The 24868-nt window shown below is 49.8% G+C and overlaps 1 protein-coding gene across 1 annotated transcript; it reads left to right on the top strand.

Annotated features, from left to right (window-relative positions):
- The first annotated feature begins 1465 nt into the window (after nucleotides 1-1465).
- LOC125516850 (uncharacterized) lies at nucleotides 1466-2050 on the top strand. The gene has a single exon (XM_048682145.1). It carries the CDS (start codon nucleotides 1466-1468, stop codon nucleotides 2048-2050), a length of 585 nt encoding a protein of 194 aa, XP_048538102.1.
- The last annotated feature ends 22818 nt before the right edge of the window (nucleotides 2051-24868 follow it).

Here is a 24868-nt window from a genome sequence, read left to right as displayed (position 1 = left end):
TCATAGAAAGCTTATAACAAAAAATATTAACATATACAATAACAAATAAATACCATTAGATTCATTACTGAATGTACTTTCACATCATACATATTTGTTATGGTAAACGTTTATATTTTTCTATAAACTTGGTCAAACTTTAGGAAGTTTGACTTCTGTCAAACCTAATATGCAGAGTTTACTACTACTACTCAGTAGTTGCTTAGCCGAATCACTCAACACGCCACACGGGGAGTCCAGTGTCACAAAATTTTGAGGTCGGCGGGAAAATCTCCTGCGACCCTGATTCGATCAGTGGGAAGTTACCATCATAGCCTTCGGTACAGGCCTACGGATGACGCTTGGTAGGGGGATGTTTTCGTAACTTCAGGTTCACCCTACCCAGCCAACCCCACCCTGGCACCCAGAGTAGTACACCTAAATACTCCCCATTTTCTATCCCCACTGCAAAATAGACTTCTCCAAGGCACCACAGCCTTCGTGCTCCTCCCCTTTACATCGGCGCACTCATCCACCACAGCGCATCTGCCTCATCGACGACCTCGTACGCCGCACTGGAGCCGGTCCACCGTCGTCGTCGTACACGGAGCCTCTTCCCAGGCATCGTCTTCCACGGTCTCGGATCTGCTTCCCGAAAGCCGATGCCAAGCGCAGAAGTACCACTGTCGTGGACAATGAACTGACTCCTGTTGCCGACCATGACTCACAGAGGCCACTGTGACCATCGTTCTCCTCCTCGATTGGTAATGTGTGTATTGAATCACTTAGCAGTACATGTGCAGTTCCAATTTTGTTCATACCTACCCTTCAAATTTCCTGGGTGCTGTTGTTCCCGTAAAAGTAATTGGTTATAGCCTCCATTGTCCAACAGAATATCAGCTTGTAATTGTGCGTCGCTCCTATATCGCGCTGTGCTTGGGTAGGTTTTTCATCTGCAACCAGTAGTGTGGCAAATGATGGAAAGGTTTTTAGAACTAACAAGATGCCCATGCGTTGCACGCATCAAGATGCATTTGTATGAGTAGTTTATCTTGTGGGAGAAAAGGATGAACGAGGGAAGGCCTTATTTGCAAATCTGGAGAGGGGTATGGGTATCTTTTTGCAAAATTCCCATTTGTTTCCTTCCTATCTGTCAGATATAAATCGGACGGCCTATATTGCAAGAAAAAAAATATAGAGAAAAAAAAGTAGACAGTAAAGGTAGTAGAGATAAATATAAAATATAAAATATAAAATAAATATAATAGTATAGAAGAGAGTAGAGATAGCAGAGACGTCGGGAAAGGATCGCGCGCGGGGGAAAAAGCAGTCGGGCATGCGCTAGTTTTGGCGCGTGGCGCCCGGCGCGCTTTATAAAATCCAACGCCCTCCCACCGCTCTGTGCCTTGCCACCGCTCTCTCCCCGCTCTGTGCCTCGCCACCGCTCTCTCCCCGCTCTTTTTCGCCTCGCCGCCGCCGCGCCACCATGCTGTTGCGTCGCCGGGAAACCTGGGGATACCGCGACGTCCGCGCGCGCCCCTCCGACGGCTTCTCCGCCGAGATCCGGTTCCGCGGGATGCGCCTTGGCCTCGGCAATTTCGACACCGCCAACGAGGCTGCCCGCGTGTACGACGCGACGGTGTGGCGCCTCCGGTGGCCTCATAGAACATTGAACTTCCCCAACGTGCCAACGCGGGAGCGGGCGCAGGAGCTCGCGCCTCTGCCGCGGCTTAGCACCGACGAGGATCGTCGCGACAACCGGAGGCGGGAGCACCATCTCGGCATCGCCGAGATGGACGAGGAAGCCATGGCGCTGTGGCGCCAACACTTCCCGCGGGACAACATCAACGAGCGTGAGTTCTACACGCATAGGAGGGCGGAGAGGGATAAGAGGAGGGCGGAGCGAGCCGCCTATCGCGAGGACAAGCGTAGGCGAAAAGCGGATGCTCAATTCAACATGAGGCTAGGAGCAGCGTCGCCCTGGGAATCCGACGACGATCAGTATCTTCACGACTCCAGTAAGACATCGGAGGAGGACATCACTGAGGAGGAGTCGGACGACAAGGAGTAGTTGAATTATCTTTTTTATCTATATATGCGGAGAACTATCCTCTACTCTCTAGTATCTACTTCTCGATCTCAGCACTGTAAATGCTTTTTTAAAGCGCCGTGCGTTGCGATTCTGTTGGAGATGCTCTAACATGGCAGACGAGTGCTTTAATGTTGCCCACAAGATGCACGAGTATTACTAGTAGTATATTTTTCTTGCCATGTTGAGATTTTAAAACCACGAGTGCGAACATGCAGAGGAGCAATGAAGACCAAACACGGGATATTCGGGACATCTTCAAGGAGTGTGGCAAGTTAAAGAGGAGTTGCACCGAACCAGTAAAAAGAGCTTTGGTAAGTAACACCCTTTCAATTACTTTCGTGTAGCCTCGTGTTCTTCGATGTGTATATGTTGTAGTTTGTGTTTCTCTTAAGCGTGGTGTTCTTCGATGTGTAATAAGAAGAGTCTTAATCGTCCTAATGCTTTCGTTTTAGCTTGATGTAGGAAGTGGGTGTTCTTACCTTGTAGTCTGATTTTATTTATTTATTTCCTTTTGAATTCACTTCTCCGAGTTCTGTTTATCCGGCTTCTACTAAATGGATCTAGGTTGCTCTGAGTATTGATCTAAAAAAGAAGTAACTTCACGTCAGGATGCAGTTCCTGCGAGGAGGGAAGTATGGTCAACCTCGAGATCATGTTTCCAAAATGAGGCTGGATTACACACAAGGTGCCAGTTCCCTAATGATGTTGGATTAGACACAAGGTGGAAATTCCGAGATGCTGCTGGATTACACACAAGCCAGGTGGAGTCGCCAGCTATTCGTGTCCTCGTGGCATTAGTAAAGGCTGAAAGAAAGCGTGCAGCAGCCCTTGAGAATGTGGCTGAGTTCCTGAAGAAGCAGAAAGAGCAATCATATGCTCTCTTCACCCAAGCCAAAGAAGAGATGGAAGAAGCCAGAAATAAGTTACTAGAGGCAGAGCAGACTAGGCGTCTCCTGCTATCTAAAATTGTTGTCAATACAAAATTTCCTTCATAATAGCTAGGTTCAAATGTTTATCCAATCAGCATGCCTGTTGTGATGTCCGTGCATCTACTGATGTGGCACAAAATGTTTTTTTTCAGGTCATGTAATAACAACAATTACTTTCCAAACAATAACAGACGAAGCATTGGACATGGTATAGTTCACGCGCAAGCCCGACATTCCAAGTGCAACTTCCACATCAAACTCATGTTCACAGATATCTGCACATTCATACATAATGTCCACAACCATGATTCACTTCAAAGCTAAAAAATGTGAGGAGAGTTATAAATAAAGAAAATCCTCTACTAGTTCCTACTACCAGTGCGAGCACAATAAGTCAAGACCATGTGTAAATTAATTATATTTTAGTCATTTTTTGTGTTCTAAAATGCCTGCCGGCTCGCGGAAGGACGTGTTGTCGGCACACGCGCGGATTCAATGAAGGCAGGCGGGGCAGTCTTAAGCTGGTTGCACGCGGCGAGGAGGCGTGCTCAGCCGGGCCTGCAGCGAGTGCGGCCATCTAGGCCGGCGCGTCGGTTCAATGCCTGCGCTATGAGAGGTCGCGTCCGTGTCAGAGCAATCACTCCCTCCAGTCCTTTTTTGTTTGGGTATAACAAAATCTCATTTTCCATTCACATTTTACAAGTAAAATTCGTGGAAAAACTTTGACCCAAAGTATGATGGGGACTAGTAAACCAGAATGGAGGTAGTAGTTTTTTAATCAAAGAAGAGTTTCCCCTTCCGATTTTCATTACTGAAAACCAGCATCTAAATCTAAACCATAGTATTTGCCCTAGAACTACCAGGTTCAACATCTCGCAACACAAACCCATACAACCTCCATCGCAAAAAAAACCATACAACCATACACCAAGGAGGTACGTAGTACCATGAATTCCATTTTCGCTCCATACCAATCGTTCTAAAAACTACTTACTACTTATAATGCGCCATTGAATACCGGAACTCTTAACCTCGCTAAAAAACGACATTTTAAACGTGGCTACTCGATCTGTGGCAACTGGCGAGCCACCGCGCTCCAGGTCGTTCACCTGTGGTCCCGAACATCAACTCCTACGGATCAAATTATCACGCGAGCTGACTATTCCTACAAAGGTGCTCCACCACGTACCCGGTACCCGCGAATGCAGCAATCGTGCACCTAGGGTTTTAGGGTTTATTTGTTAACGTCGCCTTTATGTAACACTCATGTGTGCGAGACAATGAGAGGCCGACTGCGTGCGTGCACCTCTTCTCTTCGTATATGTACTCCATCGTTTGTCTGGTGTCCAAAAAATTATAATAACTACTAGCAATGTGCCAATGCGTTTCCACACGATCAAAGTAGATTAATACATATTCACCGATTTGATAGAAAAAAAGTCTAGTTTTGAAATACGTATATCACTAAAAATATGTTATGTTTCACTCAAAATATATTCCTTTGGCGGTTTTGATGAGATAAGGGAGGAATGTTGTTGGTTTCAAGATTCGAGAAGTGGTATATGTCTAATTTCTACTCTTACTAGCAAGATGCTCGTGCGTTGCATGGAACATCAAGATCTTGTGGGAGAAAAGGATGAACGAGGGAAGGCCTTATCTGCAAATGTGGTGAAGAGTGCGGGTAAATTGCCATATTTTCCTTCCTATCCGTCAGATATAAATCGGATGACCTACATTGAAGGATGGCAGGCCCACCATCATCACCAACTCTATTTTTTATCCCTACTCTTATAACAAGCATTGTCGGTGATGATCGTGTGCCTGCCATCCTGCAATATAGGCCGTTCGATCTATATCCGACGGATAGGAAGGAAACTATGGCAATTTTGCAAAAAGATACCGACACCCCTCTCCACATTTGCAAATAAGACCTTCCCTCGTTCATACTTTTCTCCCACAAGATAAACTACTCATACAAATGCATCTTGATGTTCCATGCAACGCATGGGCATCTTGCTAGTTGTTGCAAAAAGCCCATGTGTGTGTGAGAGAGAAGGAGAGTGGAGGAGGACGGAGTGCATGTGTGACAAAGACACGAGGAGTGTGTGTGCGATAGGCATCAGCTTAAAATGAGGCGATAGTGTGTGTGTGCACGATCAAGAGGGCGTGTCTCAAGAAGGGAAGAAAAATCTACATAGATACAAGGAGCGGGAGAGAGACATGTATGCGATGGTGGAAGCATGAGTGTGCGGGTGTATAAACCTACCTAGAGGCTAGCTAGTCGATAAATGTTTGTGAAAGAAATACGAGTCGGGGTGTGAAAGCAAGAGTTTTGTGAGAGAGAGAGACGGTAGTCGGGAAGGGGAGTGGAAGCAGGAGTTGTGTGTGTGTCTGTGAAAGAGAGAGAGGAGACGGTAGTCGGGGTTGTCTGATCGGTAAACAAATGAATAATGTCAGTCTAGGATGGAGACGAATAGGAGACCACAACAAATGTTGTGTCTACAGGAGAGAGAGAGAGAGAGAGAGTAATTTTAGTGGTATGAGTCATATGTGGAGACATATAGGGTGTGTGAGAGAAACCCATAGAGAGAAAGACAAAGTGAATGCGAGTGGAGACTGTGTGTGTGGCGATGAAAAAGAAAGCTTAGGTACCGAGTGATACCAGAGAACATTAGAGACGTGAGACATATTGAAAACCGTGTAATGTATAATGATAGGGAGAGTGTGACACTTCTCAAGGGAGACGTCGAGAGACCATGTTTGCGAGGATAGGAGAAACATGAAGTGAGCGTGCGGGTGAGCTGGAGAAAAGAGAGTGATAGCTACCTGAAGGAGCATGCATGCGAGAGAGATGGGCGTGAAAGGAGTGAACAAAAAAGGGATTCAAATATTTGAATTCGAGATGATGATACATGTAATCCATACTCGAACCAAAATTGATGTATCAAACATGCATACTCATATGAATTCACGCACATCTATGTTATTTAATATGTAGATATTACTGATCCATACATTTTAGTAGAACATAATTTGGTTAAATTTTTCGAATTCAACCTTAAGATTTTGAGATCGTTGTATTTGTAAATCATATTATACATATAAAGGAGCAGAATTCTTTGTTGTGCTTTTGAAAGTATATATAAAAATGATGTATATAGAATGTAATTCCAATTGAAAATGGATCCCGCCCGAAAAAAATAGAATACAAACGGGATTCGAATTGAGTTGGCACGGTAAACATGCACTCTGCAAAATTTGAACGAAGCGGGGAAAGTCGCAGTAACCGCCCGAAACCAAAATCTGCGAGATGGAAATCACTACTGCCTATCCTTGCGAAGCAAAGCCTATCTGTTGGATTTCTATAGGTTTCGATAGGGGTAGGTTTGTAATTTCACCCAAACGTGACGTAACCGCCTCTCACCCGGATTCATACACGATGGGCGCCAAAACACAGTGTGTCCTCGACCAAAATCGACTCCCTCCCCGATTCATATTCATACACGGTGGGCGCCAAAAACAAACTTTCATCGGCAAATATTCGGAGTATGCGAGATTACCGTCCTATCCCCAACCGACTAATGTTGCTGTGATGTAGTAGAAATTTGAAATGGGGGCTAAGTTTGTAAATTTCCTCGCATTTGAGACAAGCGCGCCCTGAATACATGGTTCCCCCTTCCTCTCTACCTCCCTTTTCCCCATTCGTACTCCGTGGGCGCCAAAACACCCTCCCCACCCCACCCTCCTCCGTCCGCCACCCCATCCACCGCCGTCCTCCTCCACCATGCCGGAGCTGATACCCTGACGCCGTCGTCCATTACAAGAGATCGACCTCTCTCATCCACGGCTTCGGACCGGGATCCTTGCATCCCGTCCTCTCGCTTCATCCCCACCGTCGTCCACCTTGCTGGCACCGCTCCTACGACCGTCTCGTCCACACCGCCCCGCCGCCACCGTCTACCCTCCTAGATCTGCTTCACGCTGCCGACAGCCATCGCTACCGTAGCACCGTCAAATTCTCAGCAAATGCATACACGGCACCGCACCAGAGGCGGTACTCTTTCGTATCTGCTCAACTTATTTATCGCAGCAAGAAAATAGATCGCCACTGCTTTACTTTGAGTTCTTGTCTTGGTTGCGAAGTTGCCTTTGTCCGGTTTGCACCTTCAGATCCGCCATGGCACGCTCAACACTATACTCCCAATGCTGATGGTTTTCCCCTTTTATATTCCACACTAGTTAAATCACAGTAGACTAAATTTCAAAATTGGGTCAGTTGATTTTCCAGAGCTCGCCGGAGTTCGCCGATGTGATCGAAGGGGCTCGGGTGGTTGTGGGGCCTCGCTGAACGAAGAAAACTCGACGCGGGTGGGGGTTGGGGGGTGGGGGTGGGGGTGGCGGAGGAACACAGGCGGTGGGGGCCGGTGGTCCGGCCGGCGGCCCGTGCCGTGTTCTGTATGGGAAGAATCAGAGACGAGGAAGAAGAAGGGTTAGGAGACGTAGGATCTTCATCCAACCGCCTGAAATGGTCGAGAGACAGCTAGGAATTGCATTCTTAATGCGCTCTGGTTCATCATGTGTGGGCACTGCGCAACCAACATTTTATTATCCAAAATCTGCTTGCTCTTCTTTACCATGTTCCTCTTCCATTCTTCTTTAATATGTACACTCTCCGTTCCTAAATACAAGTCTTTGTGTAGATTCCACCATGGACTACATATGGAGCAAAATGAGTGAATCTACACTCTAAAATGTATCTGGATACATCTGTATGTGATCCATAGTGGAAATCTCTACCAAGACTTATATTTTGGAACTGAGGGAGTATGATAGTAGTACAGTATGTTCCTTGTACTGAAGATGAGCAGGGACATTTGAAGTGTAGAGGTCTATACGGTCGGTTGTGATGGACACTCTGAGCCTCTTCGATTCGTAGGATCTTGTAAACATAGGAATAGAATTTGTAGTGGCCTGCCCACTTGAATCCTATAAGAATAGCAAGGAAATGCAGGGAGTTGTGTCGCCTTTGAGAGTTACACTGATATTAACAGTACCGCACCTTCACTTTAAGAGAGCTGGTGTTCGAAGCCTTTCTAGCCGTACCGACAATACTAGCACATATATTCCAGCAAGTTCCACTTTGCTGATTTTACTCTGATGCTTAAGGTTTTCCCGTTATATCTACACTATGATCTGTGTAGCTGCTTTATGTTGGACTAGCAGCAGTCCACTCTTGAAGCTAAACACTGCAATGACTTACAAAATTGGCACCAAGGCATTGCGTGCCATTCTGGATGCAATGAAACTCATACGCTCCCCACCTGTTGATTCTTGTTCAGAATATGATCCTAATGACTATTCTAACCTCGAGGAGTCAAAGGCAGATGGCATGTCCTGTTCACCCATCAATGTGCCTGTTCTAATTTGGCAATTTTTTATTGATTGCGGGTATCTTGCATATGTTGTCTTGCATTTCTTCTACTTTGTTGCACCGCCATCTGCTTAGTTTACTCATCATATATGTCGAGATGCCATGCCCATCCATTATCAATACATATTCCATCTGTCATCATACCATGTTTTTCCACTCAAATGTTGTTCTTGTGCATCAGACATCAAAAAGGAAGAGGGTGATTGCCGAACCTAAAGGAGCACCAGCAAATTCCTTGAAAAACGTGGTGGTGCCGGAGAAATCAGACAGCACCCCACTTATATTAGCTGTACAACCAGTGACACAAAACGTAGGACCGACTCCAGCAGATTGTACCCATACTTCATTGGCCACACCACTAGCCCCACCACACAGGACCTGCACTCCATCAAAAGGTATTCCGATTTCATTTGCCATAGCACCAGTCGTACCACAGAAAAATCCCACTCCAGCAAAAAGTACAGCAAGTCCACCGGCCGAAGACCTATCCCAACTGCAGAGACGGCTAATTCCTGCAGACTGGAACCCCATTCCATTTATTCCTAGTTTAAAAGACAATGCTTTCAATGTTGTTAGGGACTACGTGCATATATTCCCATCATGGGAAGATTATTGTGAAGACAAACACCATTTTCACATCTTCTTGTCCAACTTACGTGTAAGTGCTATTATTCATGGTTATTATTTTCCTGTTTTCTGCTGATTGAACACATCAATGATTTACATTACATTGTTGTAGCTAGGAGAGGGTCAATCTGGATAGTCATGACGAGAAAAGCTTGCTTGTGCTTTTCAAGGAAGCATTGCAGCAGTATTGGTGTTACCTGAGGAAACCACACTTTGATGGCAAGTCTATAAACGAATTTCCGGTGAAGTCTCCTGTGCTAAATTTAGAAGACATTGAATGGAAAAACCTTGTTATGCACTGGTCACGTTCCCAGGATGAGGTACTGTCTATGAAATGTACTGTCTATGAAATCACATGACAATTTGAACTTCTACTTTTCGGCATGTGCCTTACGGATCTTTTTTGCAGGAAATCTGCTCGAACAAGAATTCCGGTTTGACAAGACCGACAGGATATCGCAAATATGCTGCCCGCTGCTTTGGTCTTGTTAGTACCTGTTTTCCTGTATCACTATACTTGCATGCATACCTGGTTCATTATGTGACAGCAGTATGCATGATAGCTTGCTTATCAATTGTTCGCTCCAAATTATCTGATCTATATGAATGGTTACATTAGTGTAGAATATATCCAATGCCAATGTTTTTTACCTCTGCATTGTTCTTGTAAGTACATGATGTCCTTTATCAGTGTACTTATAATGACAGGTAGTTGTTCATGTACCATCACTCGACAGCTTATTTTCCTTTACCCTCCATTTTCTACACGTCATATCTATATTTACTCTTACCATAAGGTTGGTACTGAAGAAGTTTAGTTGTGCATTGCTCTTGGCTATACCTTTTGCCTGTATCGCTGCACTTACATTTATAGCTACTTGGTTATGTAGCATCACTCTTCATCTTATCTTAAATATTCTCCATTTTTTCGTATATTATCACATCTATATTTACTCTTAACAAAATGTAGAATAAAGGCAATGCTTTTGAAGAAGATTTTGTGGTAAACTTCTTGAATTGCCCCCCATCAGCATGGACAAGGCCTTTATAGAGCCTGTCTTCACCAATAATGTAAGTTTGTCCATCTCAAGCCTTCAAACTTTGTTGTATATATTTGGTTAGGCATGACTGCAACAACTATTTATTTTTGGTGTTTGCATCAAATTGCTTGTTTAAAGTTTATTATGTAGTTCATAAACAAAAGTTTGTCCTTTCTCAATTTAAGTTTTCAGTTGTACAACCAAGTTCCTTCTTCATGCCATGTAAATTAAACTATACAGAGTAAGTGATCTTGTTTTGCACTGCATGTATGCTTCTGTTCTTCATCCGTAATCCAGTGGTGTGGAGAACCTACCCACTACAGCACAATGTCATATTCTACAATGTCTTAACTATGAACAATGTCATATCATTCTACTATTATTTAAACCGTCTCTTTATTTGCCAATCTGAAATGGTATAAATTGACAACACACTAACCATTGATACTTATGAGTTCTTAATCTGTAATCCAGTGGTGTCGTGAAGCTGCCAACTCCTTCACAATGTCATTTCCTGCCATGTCTTGACCTGAACAATACCATATTGTGTTAATGCAATTTAAACCGTGTCACTTTATTCATCAGTAAGAAATGTGATGAATTGTCAGCACTGATACCTTTATGTGCAAAACATGTCATCTATCTGCTTGTTTATCTTTCAGAGTGAGGAAGATATAAGTGTTGAACAAGCGCAGTCTCATCATCTTGCTCAGCTGCTTGCACTGCAGCTCCCCAGCAGGGCGAACCTTTCTTGAACTCTATTGAAGTGTTGTCGGTTTTGTATATTATTTTGTCGGCGTGTTTATTTGCACTGGTGGCGATCTTTGATGCCCAGTGTATGTAATCTGCTGCCTGCTTGTGCTTTATTATCATAGTGGCGAACTTTGATGCCCAGTGGATGTAATATGCCATAATTTCTTTATTGTATAGTCTAGGTTTTTTCTTATTCACGATGCTGCAGTTATTTTACTGTATATATATCCTGTCTTCGCAGTAAACAAGCCAAACCGTAAAATTACGGTACATAATCGGGCCGTCATGCAATCACGGTGTAGGTTGGGCCTGAAACGTGCCGAACAACTCATGGGCCGACAGCAGCCCGAAATGAACCCCGGCCCATGATTGTGTGAATCAAATCACGGGCTTTTAACAGGCCAAAATTGTCTCGGTCCTTGTTTGTCCCAATCAGATATCGGCTACGAGCAGGCCGGATGCAAAACGGGTCGTAGGTAGGCCCAACTATATGACGGGCTTTTAACAGGCCGAAATTAATATAGGGCCGAAATGTTAAACGGGCCCTTAACAGGCCAAAACTAATATCAGGCCGAATTACTAAGTGGGCCTTTAGCAAGTGGGCCCAAAAGCATAGTGTCCAGTTGACGGGCCGAATATGATATGGGCCATAATTGAGCCCAAAGCCTCTTAAAGGGCCAGACCTGATCTGGGCCGTAATTTGGCCCAGAACGTGGTAGGCTTTTAACGGGTCAGATCTCATATGGGCCACTATTAGGCCCGGAGCGTGGTAGGCCACTAATGGACCGGATCAAATATGGGCCGGCATTTGGCTCAAAACATGGCAGCCAGTTAATGGGCCGGCCTACTAGGGTCCTCAATATCTTGTGGGCCTACAGCTAGGCCGGCCCATTATGATCCGCAAGAATCTTTTGGGCCTTTACCTGGGCCGGGCCATTATGGCACACAAAAATCTTGTGGGCCTTTACCTGGGCCGGCCCATTATGGCCCGCAAAATCTTGTGGGCCTTTAGCTGGGCCAGCCCATTATGGTTCGCAAAATCTCGTGGGCCTTTAGCTGGGCCGGCCCATTATGGTCAGCAAAATCTTGTGGGCCTTCAGTTGGGCCGGCCCATTTAAACTTGATGGGCCGGTAAACGTGTCAACATATCATAGGCGTGTCTCGCCCATTGGATGAGTGACACCTGTGCCAACGCGGACCTGACACGTGTCTCCTCCAGCCAATGATGATTTTACATGCGGAAAATCGCCATTGGTAGGGGCTGTTAACAGGTTATCAGATCCAAAACCTGACCCGATAGCTTAACGGTGTTCCATTACGGTGGATGCCACGTGTCGGTCACCCTTGACGAAAGCGCTTCTGTGACGCACGATTTATCGTCATGGAAGTGGACACTTCCATGATGATAATTTTGGTAATGTCATGGAACACTTCTACGACAGCACAAGTATGACTATCTTGATTCTGTCATAAAATCGTCATGGATGTACATGCATGACAGAAAACGTGACCTACTGTGACAAACACGTATCATCACGGAAGTGTATTTTTTTGTAGTGTGAGTCATGCACTTCGATGACACCTCGTACTACGCAATATTTTTCTCCTCAATGGCACGTGAATAGTGCATGTAGTCAATGACGGAGCACGGGATGGTAGCCATGGACATTGTCGGCGTTCTGGGAACGGGGGTCCCCAGACTTGCCTGCGTGCGGCCCACGGCGTGGCTTTGCAAGCAGGCTTGAACAGCCCATCTTCATCAATAAGGCATTCAAGACCTTCGCGAGGGGCCAAGCCTCGCGAGGCAGACGACGCAAGACCTCCTCATGAGCGGCCTCGCTAGGCGGGCTCGTGAGGAGTGGAGAGATCAAGGCACCGCAAACCTCGCGAGGTTCCCATGATGTTAGCCATGACGATCGAGACCAGGCGGGCGCCAGCACGCGCAGCGTCCTTGTTTCCTCTTTGGTGCTAAGGGGGCAAGCGCAGGCTTGGAGTACCGAGGCATCAAGCAAAGGTTTCCATATCGGTGCAACGAGACCAAGACCAGCAGGACAACGAGATGGAGGTCACCATGGAGCCCAAGGCGGCGTCATCACCAGAGCCTTTTGCAGGCCAAGACCACATTTGTCAGGACTAGCTGCCCCCTTTCAAATTGGCCATTGTGGGATCCCTTCCCACTCAATATTTGGGAAGAGGACCAAGGCCACTATAAATAGAACTAGCCACCACCGTAGCTAGGGGCGATCTCATCGAAGACTGGGGGCGACCTCATCTTAGACTAGAACTAGTTCATCCCCACAATCACATCCACCGAGCACAAGAACACCTCTCCTCAGGAGGCTGTTCTTCCCCCTGTACTGTTCATCCTCAGCCCGAGAGGCAATCCACCACCGCCACACTGGAGTAGGGTATTACACCACAACGGTGCCCCGAACTAGTATAAATCTTGTGTCCTTCGTGTTCCGAGTTCGTCGAGTTAGTTCGTAAGATCTTAGCCGAGCTAGGACGTGGACCGGTAGGGGGGAGATCTTCGCGGGAACCCTAGAGTTCGAAACTTACGAGTTTTGCCGAAACCCGTGATCTGACATTTGGCGTGCCGTGTAGGGTGCTAACTCTTGAGCACTGCGTTGGTTTTCCCTTGAAGAGGAAAGGGTGATGCAGCAAAGTAGCGTAAGTATTTCCTCAGTTTTGAGAACCAAGGTATCAATCCAGTAGGAGACCGCGCACGAGTCCCTCGCACCTACACAAACAAATAAATCCTCGCAACCAACGCGATAAGGGGTTGTCAATCCGTACACGGTCACTTACGAGAGTGAGATTTGATAGATATGATAAGATAATATTTTTGGTATTTTTATGATAAAGAGAAATAAAATATGCAAAGTAAAATAAATTTCAAAGGAAATAACTAAGTATTGGAAGATTAATATGATGGAAGATAGACCCGGGGGCCATAGGTTTCACTAGTGGCTTCTCTCAAGAGCATAAGTATTTACGGTGGGTGAACAAATTACTGTTGAGCAATTGACAGAATTGAGCATAGTTATGAGAACATCTAGGTATGATCATGTATATAGGCATCATGTCCGAGTCAAGTAGACCGACTCCTGCCTGCATCTACTACTATTACTCCACACATCGGCCGCTATCCAGCATGCATCTACAGTATTAAGTTCATAAGAACAGAGTAACGCTTTAAGCAAGATGACATGATGTAGAGGGATAAACTCATGCAATATGATATAAACCCCATCTTGTTATCCTTGATGGCAACAATACAATACGTGCCTTGCTGCCCCTACTGTCACTGGGAAAGGACACCGCAAGATTGAACCCAAAGCTAAGCACTTCTCCCATTGCAAGAAAGATCAATCTAGTAGGCCAAACCAAACTGATAATTCGAAGAGACTTGCAAAGTTAACCAATCATACATAAAAGAATTCAGAGAATATTCAAATATTGTTCATAGATAAACTTGATCATAAACCCACAATTCATCGGTCTCAACAAACACACCGCAAAAGAAGATTACATCGAATAGATCTCCACAAGAGAGGGGGAGAACATTGTATTGAGATCCAAAAAGAAAGAAGAAGCCATCTAGCTAATAACTATGGGCCCGAAGGTCTAAGGTAAACTACTCACACATCATCGGAGAGGCTATGGTGTTGATGTAGAAGCCCTCCGTGATCGATGCCCCCTCTGGCGGAGCTCCGGAACAGGCCCCAAGATGGGATCTCACGGGTACAGAAGGTTGCGGCGGTGGAATTAGGTTTTTGGCTCCATATCTGGTAGTTTGGGGGTACGTAGGTATATATAGGAGGAAGGAGTACGTCGGTGGAGCAACAGGGGGCCCACGAGTGTGGAGGGTGCGCCCAGGGGGGTAGACGCGCCCCCTACCTCGTGGCCTCCTGGTTGATGTCTTGACATAGGGTCCAAGTCCTCTGGATCACGTTCGTTCCAAAAATCACGTTCCCGAAGGTTTCATTCCGTTTGGACTCTGTTTGATATTCTTTTTCTGCGAAACTCTGAAATAGGCAAAAAACAGCAATTCTGGGTTGGGCCTCCGGTTAATAGGTTAGTCCCAAAATGATATAAAAGTGTATAATAAAGCCCAATAATGTCCAAAACAGAATATAATATAGCATGGAACAATAAAAAATTATAGATACATTGGAGACGTATCATAGGGGTGCGCCAGAGTCTTTCTTCTGTCGATTCGCACTCCACCATCTCCACGCCCACGCCCCCATGGTGGGCGCCCCTCTAGCTAGATCTGCCAGTGCCTATAGCGGCGCTCAGGGGCTCCGAGCCCTTGCCCCCGCCTTGCGGCAGGTGCAGTGGCCACCCAAGTTCAAGCCGGAGATGCCGCCGCGCTACGACGGCGCGGCAGACCCGTCGGCTTTCCTGCTGGCGTTTGAGGAGGCCGTTCTGGAAGCCGGGGGCGACGGCAAAATCATGGCCAACTGGTTCCCAATGGCCCTTGTAGGCGCGCCGCGCGCCTGGCTCCTCCATTTTCCAGAGTCTTCTCTCGCCACCTGGGAGGCGCTGCGCAACCTCTTCATCACTCGCTTCGGGGAACCGGCAGTCTTCTCGGCGGTTCACAAGCACCACCCTTAGATCGGCATGTCAAGCCGTACTTTCGCCAGATCGGCGCCGCTTCCAAGGGCCCGGCGGATCCGCCTGGCTGGGCCGCGCCTGAGGTCGACCTCACCTTCGATTCAGAGGATCATCCCGCCTCCACCATCGGCTCGGGTGCGCTCCCGATGCTGTGTGCCCCCGCCATCTGCCATGTATCCATCACCAAGATGCTCGTCGATGGCGGCGCCAGCCTCAATGTGCTCTCCATCGAAGCCTTCAGCCTCCTTGACGTACCGTTCGTGTGGCTCCGCCCCAGCAAGCCCTTCTCGGGGGTTGGCGGAGGCTCCGCCCGCTCCCTGGGGCAGATCTACCTCCCAGTGACCTTCGGCAAGCGCGACAACTACCGCACTGAGCTCATCGACTTCGACATCGCCTGCATTGGCCTCTCGTACAACGCCATCCTCGGGTACCCAGCTCCGGCCTAGTTCATGGCAGCAACCCATCCTGCTTACAACCTCATGAAGATGCCGGGGAGCGAAGGTGTCCTCACCATCAAGGGGGACGCCAAGGAGGCCCTGGAGGCGCTCAAGCTTGCCATCAAGGCCTCCACGACAGCATGACCCGCGGACGTGAATACCTCCAAGGCCAAGGGAGCTGCACCAACCAAGGAAGAAACCAAGCAAGTTCCGGTCGAGGAGGGCGGGTCCTCAGGAGCAACCTTTACCATAGGCGCCAACCTTGAGCCTGGTCAGGAGGAGGCGCTAGTGAATTTCTTGCGTGTAAACAAGGGAGTGTTCGCTTGGGAGCCCGATCAGCTGGTAGGGGTCCCAAGAGAGGTAATAGAGCACCACCTGAAGGTGTGCCCCAACGTACACCCCGTGAAGCAGAAGGTGAGGCGGTAGTCCACGGAGAAGCAAGCTTTCATCATCAAAGAAACCCGCAAGTTGGAGGCCGCGGGTGTCATTCACGAGGTTCGGTACCCCGAGTGGCTGGCAAACCCCATCGTCGTCCCCAAGAAAAGCGGGAAGGAGCGGATGTGCGTCGACTTCACCAACCTCAACAAGGCCTGCCCCCAAGATCCGTTCCCGCTCCCACGCATGGACCAAATCGTCGACTCCACCGTCAAGTGCGACTTGCTATGCTTCCTGGATGCGTTCTCAGGATATCACCAGATCAAGATGGCGGTAGGAGATGTGGAGAAGACGGCCTTCCTGACCCCGTGTGGGGTGTACTGCTACACTTGCATGCTGTTCGGGCTGCGCAAAACGGCCACAACCTTCCAGCGGCTCGTGCACATTGCCTTAGGGCGGCAGCTCGGGAGAAACGCTGAAGCCTATGTCAACGACATCGTGGTGAAGTCTCGGGAGGTGGGGACCTTGATCCAAGACCTGGAGGATACCTTTGAAAGCCTTCGCCAGGTGGACCTGCGGCTCAACCCAGAGAAATGCGTGTTTGGAGTCCCTTCCGGTAAGCTGCTGGGTTTCCTGGTGTCACACAGGGGGATCCAGGCCAACCTAGAGAAGGTCAAGGCCAATGAAGACAAGAGGCCACCGCAGACCCTCAAGGAAATGCAGAAGTTGGCTGTTCGGGTGACTGCATTGGGGTGCTTCATCTCCAAGCTGGAAGAGCGCACCCTACCCTTTTTCAAGCTGATGAAAAAGAAGGGCCCGTTCGAGTGGACCCCAGAGGCCGACCAAGCTTTTCAAGACCTCAAGAGATACCTAACCAGCCCCCAGCGATGGTGGCGCCACAACCTCGCGGGCCCCTAGTGCTCTATCTTGCCGCCACCCCATACTCAGCTAGCACGGCTCAAGTGGCGGTTTGGGAAGAACACCAAGCCAAGGGCGCATCGCGCCGTGCCACGCCTCCAGCAGAGACGACGCAAGACCAGAAGGGTGCCACAAGGGCCGCAGCAGCGGCGGCAGAGGATCAGGCTCAGCAGGACAACTCCCCCAAACCCGTGAAGGCCCCGACTAGCGATCAAGCATTAGGGGTTCCCTCGCCTCAGGAGGCACCCCAACTCTAGGAGGGCGCAAGCCTCATCAGCACGCCTACCCTCGTTGAGCACCCGATATACTTCGTCAGCACGGTGTTGCGGGATGCAAGAGCACGGTACCCCATGCCTCAGAAGCTCCTACTCGCGCTCCTGGTGGCCTCGCGAAAGCTGCGACACTACTTCCAGGGCCACCCCATCAAGGTCATCTCAGCTTACCCATTGGAGAGAGTGCTCATGAGCCCCAACTCTGCTGGAAGAGTCGCTGAATGGAACATCGAGTTGCAAGCATTCCAGTTGGAGTTCAGTACTACTAGGGTCATCAAGGGAGCCTCGCTCGCTGATTTCGTGGTAGAATGACCAGACGCCCCAGCACTTGAAGTAGGCAAAGACCGGTCCCTCTTGTCAGGAAGCGAGGCGTCTGACGGCTGGGTCATGTATTTCGATGGTGCCTTTGCGCGCTAGGGCGCGGGGGCTGGAGCAATGCTCATCTCGCTCACTCAAGACAAGCTCAACAACGCCGTGCAGCTCTGCTTCCAGCAGGGCGAGAAGGTCTCCAACAACATTGCAGAATACGAAGGCCTCATAGCCGGCCTGAAGGCTGCGGTGACGCTGGGGGTGAAGCGTCTCACTATCAGGGGCGACTCACAGCTCCTCGTCAACTTCTCCAACAAGGTATACGAGCCAAAGGACGAGCACATGGAAGCATACCTCGCGGAGGTGCGCAAGATGGAGAAGCAATTTCTGGGCCTAGAGTTGCAGCACGTGCCCCGTGGCACCAACAAGGAAGCTGACGACATTGCCAGAAGAGCATCCAAGCGACAACTCCAGGAGCCTAGAGACTTCGAGGAGCGGCTCTTCAAGCCATGAGCAATGCCACCGCTTTCAAGAACAGCTCAGCCTCGGGAGGAACTCCCGCAGCCGCCTGCCACAGGAGCCCCGGCCTGTGGCCCGACCTCGGGAGCGCGCCTACTCCTGGCGCTCGAGCCCCAGGAGGGATGCTGGACCAAGGAATTCAAGGAATACCTGATGCAAGGGACGTTGCCGGAGAAGGAGGAGGACGTGGAGCGCGTGGCCTGTCAGGCCACAGCATACTGCATCCGGGACGGTGAGTTATACAGGAAGCGACCAAATGATGTTTCACTGCGTTGTATCTCCAGGGAACAGGGGAAAGAGCTGATAGCCGCCATACACGGCAGGGACTGGGGGCACCACTCGTCGTCGTGAACCCTCATTGGCAAGGCATTCCAAAGTGGATTCTACTGGCCTACGACGCTCAACGACACAGCTGAGCTGGTGAAGTCCTGGGAGGCCTGCCAATTCCACGCCAAGCAGATCCATCAGCAAGCTCAGGGCCTCCAGACCATTCCACTCTCATGGTCGTTCGCAGTCCGGGGGCTGGATATTCTGGGCCCGTTTCCTCGGGCGCCTGGGGGCTATCGATACCTCTACGTCACCATCGACAAGTTCACTAAGTGGATGGAGGTTGAATCCGTCCGTGCCATCCCAGCTGGCTCTGTGATCAAGTTCATCAAGGGCATCGCGAGCCGTTTTGGGGTTCCCAACAGCATCATCACCGATAACGGCTCGTAGTTCACTAGTAATCTCTTCAAGTCATATTGTGCTAACCTTGGAACGCAGATCTGCTACGCCTCGGTAGCACACCCCAGGAGCAATGACCAGGCCGAATGCGCCAACGCGGAGGTCCTGAGGGGCCTCAAGACCAGGACCTTCAAGAAGATGCTCGAAGCCTGCGGCACGGGTTGGCACGACGAGCTCCAGTCCATGTTGTGGTCGATCCGCACCACCGCCACCAAGCCAACGAGCGAAACCCAGTTTTTTCTCGTCCATGGAGCAGAAGCAGTCCTCCCTCACGAGGTCAAGCATCACTCTGCACGGGTCCTGACGTTTGATGAGATGCAGCAGGACACCACGCGGGGGATGGACCTCGTTCTGGGAAAGGAACTTCGCCGCGAGGCTGCACTACGGGCGGCAAGATACCAGCAGGCGCTACGGCGGTACCACTGTCCAGCATCCGCCCCAGGACTCTTGAGGTGGGTGACCTCGTCCTGAGGCGGGTGCTCTCCAGGGAGGGGCTGCATAAGCTCTCACCCATGTGGGAGGGCCCGTCCAAGGCCGTCAACGTCTCCAGGCCTGGCGCCGCGCGCCTGGAGACGCAGGACAGGGTACCCGTCTAGAATGCCTGGAACATCCAACACCTTCGAAGTTCTACCCATGAAGAAAGGCCCAGTGCCTGTGAAGAAGGACTGGTGCCTGTGAAGAAAGGCGCAGTGCCTATGAAGAAGGCCCGGTGCCTGTGAAGAAAGGCCCAGCGCCTGTGAAGAATCGCCGCCCGTGACACTCTTTACACGCCCCGGAGCCTCAGGAGTGCCGCCCTTGGGCCTCGAGGGCTCCCTCCCACGCCGAGTGGCAGCACTTAGCTCCGCGCTGGTGAGAAGACATCGAAGACAAGACTAGGTGCCGGACGCGGCTTTTCATTTGCTTTCCGAAGTTGGCTCACCCCTCTTTTAATTGAAATTTGCTTTCTAGTGTCTCTTGCTGGTCCCGTTTTATCGCTTTCTGCCTTCGCCTCTTTGGTCGACCTGTACTCTCCCTCGCGTCCCTCGCGAGGGGGCTAAATAGGTACCTTTGTGAGCTTCCTCCTTCTGTCTTTTCGTGAGGCACCTTCGTTCGAGCCCACAAGCTGGCGCACCTCTCCTAATCCGTGCCCCACGGGTATCGTGATGCGAAGCGCCGGGTCAAGGCCAGCGGTGCCTATGACCAAGCCCCGAGTGAACGATAAACCTCTTGACGAATTTTTTGCAGTTCCTAAGCGCATGTTAGGTCAAGGAGGCCTCGACAGGTACCAGGAAGCAAGCGCCTCATGAGGAGGAGGCCACTCAAAACAAGTCGAGCTAAGTTATCCCTACGGAAAACAACGATGTCGCGACACAGCACAGGAACGACAAACATAACAGAACAATTAAGATCATAGTTCGGCACACGCCCCTCCGGGGCCCATTCTGGTTTCTTTCTGGTGCAGGAAGGAAAAGAAGAACAAAATAAAAGCGGCGGCTACAGCGGTCCACGGGGGCAGGCCCGAACGCCTTCCTGAGCTCAGCCGGAGCCCTCCTCGCGCTTCATGGAGGCGCGTCAACGAGACGACCCGTCACCGTCTTCGAAGCGGGCTCGGCAACGTGGCGGCTGGTCGTAGCTGCCACTGCTGGAGCTGTCGTTAGGAGAAGAGCTGCCATAGCCGGACGAGACACGGTCGGCACCAAGGGCAGGTTCTCCCTCATCCTCGTCGCGGCCGTCGCCAAGGCCGAGCACCTCCTCGCCGTCGTTCACCTCGGGGCAGCACCCGGCGCGACAACCATCTTCCCCAAACACCCTCACATAGAGGGTCGCGTCGCCATCGTACTTGAAGTGGAGGGTGCACCGCCTGCCCAGACCGTGCGCATGGGCGAACATCTGCCAACCGCGGGCCAGAGCTATATTGCCCACGGCAGAGACCTCGACCACGACCCATGAAGCCCTACTGCAGCAGCCGTCTGCCTGTAGCCATAGCTCGCCTGGACCTGAGGCCGGCAGCTCGTCGGCGAAGAAGCACGGGAGCTGAAGCCAGTTGCCGTCCGGGTTTTCTGACCAAACGACAAACTCCGGCGGCATCTCTGCCGAGTGGAAGGGCGGCAGGGGAGGCCGCGCGACCACGGCACGTCTCCCTTCATCAACGGGACCGCCACAACTGGAGCGACCCCTGCCCCGCGAAGCGGCACCACCACGGCTGGGTGGGGCCGCCATGGGGGTTGCGAAGTGCTTGCGTGGACGGCCGCGTCCACACTTGGGCACCGGAGAGCCGGGGCCCTCGCGAGGGGCCTTCCCCTTCTCTGCGGCAGTGAACCTCCTCGACGGCGCCATTCAAAGTAGGAGTGGAGCAAGGAAGGAGAATAAGCGGAAGAGGCAGAGGAAAGATGGGCGACGGGGGCTCCGCCCCCTCCCATTTATACCAGGATAAGGCCAACCAGCACCCCCCACGATCACAGGTAATGATGATTTTCCTTGCATGTCGCAGGGACTTGTTAAGTCGGGCCGTTGCCGAGGCAGCATGGGGAAGCGGAGACACCGACGTCCAGTCAACCGCCACGCGTAGACCAAGGCCGCAGGCTGTTGGGCCCCGCGGCGCTCCGTGCTTGACCTTTGGCTTCGCCTCGAAGCCAAGCCCGAGCGTGACTTGGGCCCGGGGGCTACTGTCGGCGTTCTGAGAACGGGGGTCCCCAGACTTTCCTACCTGCGGCCCACGGCGTGGCTTTGCTAGCAGGCCTGAACGGCCCATCTTCATCAACAAGGCATTCAAGACCTTCGCGAGGGGCCAAGCCTCGCGAGGCAGACGACGTAAGACCTCCTCAGGAGCGGCCTCGCTAGGCGGGCTCGTGAGGGGCGAAGAGATCAAAGCATGGCAAACCTCGCGAGGTTCTCGTGATGTGAGCCATGACGATCGAGACCAGGCGGGCACCAGCACGCGCAGCATCCTTGTTTCCTCTTTGGTGCTAAGGGGGCAAGCGCAGGCGTGGAGTACCGAGGCATCAAGCAAAGGTTTCCATATCGGTGCAACGAGACCAAGACCAGCAGGACGGCAAGATGGAGGTCACCATGGAGCCCAGGGCGGCGTCACCACCAGAGCCTTTTGCAGGCGAAGACCACTTTTGTCAGGATAAGTTGTACTAGTTGTCCCCTTTCAAATTGGCCATTGTGGGATCCCTTCCCGCTCAATATTTGGGAAGAGGACCAAGGCCACTATAAATAGAACTAGCCACCACCATAGCTAGGGGAGATCTCATCGGAGAACGGGGGCGACCTCATCTTAGACTAGAACTAGTTCATCCCCACAATCACATCCACCACCACCACACTGGAGTAGGGTATTACACCACAACGGTGGCCTGAACCAGTATAAATCTTGTGTCCTTCATGTTGTGAGTTCGTCGAGTTAGTTCGTGATATCTTAGCCGGGCTAGGACGTGGATCGGTAGGGGGGAGATCTTCGCACGCACCCTAGAGTTCGAACCTTAAGGGTTTTTCCGGAACCCATGATCCGACAGACATGGTCGGCCCTTTTCAAGAGATTACTAAATAACTTCGATGTTTCCTGTCAAATCACAGAACGACGAGCTCCCTCGCCGACGCGTGCGTGGTGGCTCGCAGCACGAGGAGAAACTTTTGCTTACAAGCGGTGGACATGAAGCAGTTCATTTGGTGTCAGATTGCCAGAAGTGCTACTATAGTAGCATTATTATTGTTCGACTTTCGAAAGAGGAGAAGGGCCAAGGACAAGGTCACCTACTAACCTAGGACTACTAGTATAGCCAAAGCTGGTCCACCTTTTTAGTGCATGGTTAATTAATATAGGCGGCTCCTGCAGCGGCACATCATTAACACAGTGCTCTTGCAGCAGCAAGTACTCTCTTCATAAAGAAAAATAAAGGATTGGAGTGGCAATGTCCACTTGAATCACATAGCATTAACACAGTGTTCCCCTAAAAGAAAACTAGAGTGTTTGACACAGGAAAAACAAAGGAAGTGAAAAAAGCTGGGTGGATGCTAGATTGCCAATTAACACATGATTACATGGGAAAAAATCTTATAGCATTCTATCCTATGAATCAAACGACCAATGTAGGTAGCACGGTGCTGCCTCTCATCGACCTCCTCTGCAGGAGTTTTCTTCTAGTAGTGGCGGAGCTTAGGCCAAGGACACAATTTATTTTCAAGTAGGGCTCGATTAACTCAACTATGTCTCCTAGCTAGCAGCACCTACCTGCAAATGAGCGCCACCGTGAGTTGCGCGACAATGATAGAGGCTCTGGGAGGACTAGAGGTAGGTGGGCGATGAGCCGATGAGGTAGCCCGATGACCCCTTGAGCTTGAAAGGCGCCCGCATGATCTCCTCTCCTCCTAGGAAAGGTCAGGTCCCTTGGGTTGATCTCCGATGACATTCGTGGCTTCCGACGGCGTCGTTGCCATTTCATTAGTGTAAATAATTAGTCAATTCCTAGTCAACAATCAAAACCGCCTAAACTCTAACATGTGAACACTAAAACCGCTCAAGGAAGTGATATACCCGGTTTTAGAGATTTGAGGGTAAAAACCGTACCAAAATTGACTTTGGGGGGTTATTTTTCCATCAGCTTACATTTGAGGGTGAAAAATATACTTCTTTCAATGGCCCGCTAGTCAGAGTATTCTTTTTAGATTTATAACATGTGGGACCGAGTGTGAGCGAACCGACCTCAATCGATGGCAAAATCGCCTGCCGGATGCACTTTGAGAGAGACGAGGAGCAAGAAGCGATACAGGCTAGTCGTGTCATGCAAGAAAATGGCTAGTCTCATGTTTAAAACTTGTTGTACTATAGTAGAGGTAGATGTAGATGTAGATGTAGTGTAGACATAGATGCAGATGTAGATGTACATGTTGAGATGTAGAGATAAGTGAGACTCACCAATGGTCACCAACGTAGGCTGAGAACGTGCATAAATCACCCACAAAAAAAGGACTACGTGCAAGAAGAGAAAAATTGCACACACGGACGCACGTACTTTGTGCCTCATTCCCTAACACACGCGCGCGGGTACACGGTGGAGCTCATTTCTAGATGAAGAGGCAGCTCGCGTGATAATTTGATGAGCTTGGTAGTTGTTCACTTAGTGGAGGGTCGGGAACCATGCGTGGACGAATCAAAGTTCGACCATGACGCGGTGGCATGTTTGTTTTTAATTTTTTTATTCAATGGAATGTACGCAGTTTTTTTCTTGAATGGCACGTGAATCATGCACATACTCAATGACGGAGCACGGGATGCGATGGTAGCCATGGACATGGTCGGCCCTTTTTCGAGACTACTACACTAGTACTTTGATGTACATTTTGAAAAAAACTACTACTTTAATGTGTCATGTCAACTCGCAGAACGATGAGAAGCTTACTTACTATGCCCTCTACATAGCCCACACTTTGTATGGCTAGTTATAGTGGGAGTAACTTAGCGCACTCCAAGAAAATTTTGCTTATGTGGCAAGTAGTTAATGAGAAGTGGTAACATAATATGTTACTGTAACATAGCATTTCCCAAGACAAGATGAGTCTACAAGCTAATAAATGAAGCCATCTATAACATTACTCCTATGTTACTTTGCACTATGAAGGTAGAAATATAGATTAGTGTCATATGCATGAAACTAGTGAGTATGGGATCACATGATATTTCCTCGTCCGGACCGATCCCAAGTTGGCTCCTCACCTTCTTGGCCCACCAAAAACCCCTCCCCCTCCCGCACGCGCTTCCCGCCCAGCGCCAGCTGAGCCCGCTGCTCCACATTGATGGCAAGTCAGGGCGACGTGACCTCTCACTACTTCCACCATTGAAGCGGCGCGCCGACCGAGGGC

This window comes from Triticum urartu, chromosome 6A (assembly GCF_056163025.1).
Source record: "Triticum urartu cultivar PI428250 chromosome 6A, HENAU_Tu73, whole genome shotgun sequence".
Classification (NCBI taxonomy): domain Eukaryota; kingdom Viridiplantae; phylum Streptophyta; class Magnoliopsida; order Poales; family Poaceae; genus Triticum; species Triticum urartu.
The sequence above is the reverse complement of the archived record's forward strand: the minus strand, read 5'-3'. Positions and strand labels throughout refer to the sequence as shown.

What these genes read in the sequence shown, in the direction of transcription:
- LOC125516850 (XM_048682145.1), top strand. Translation starts at nt 1,466, where the DNA reads ATGCTGTTGCGTCGCCGGGAAACCTGGGGATACCGCGACGTCCGCGCG.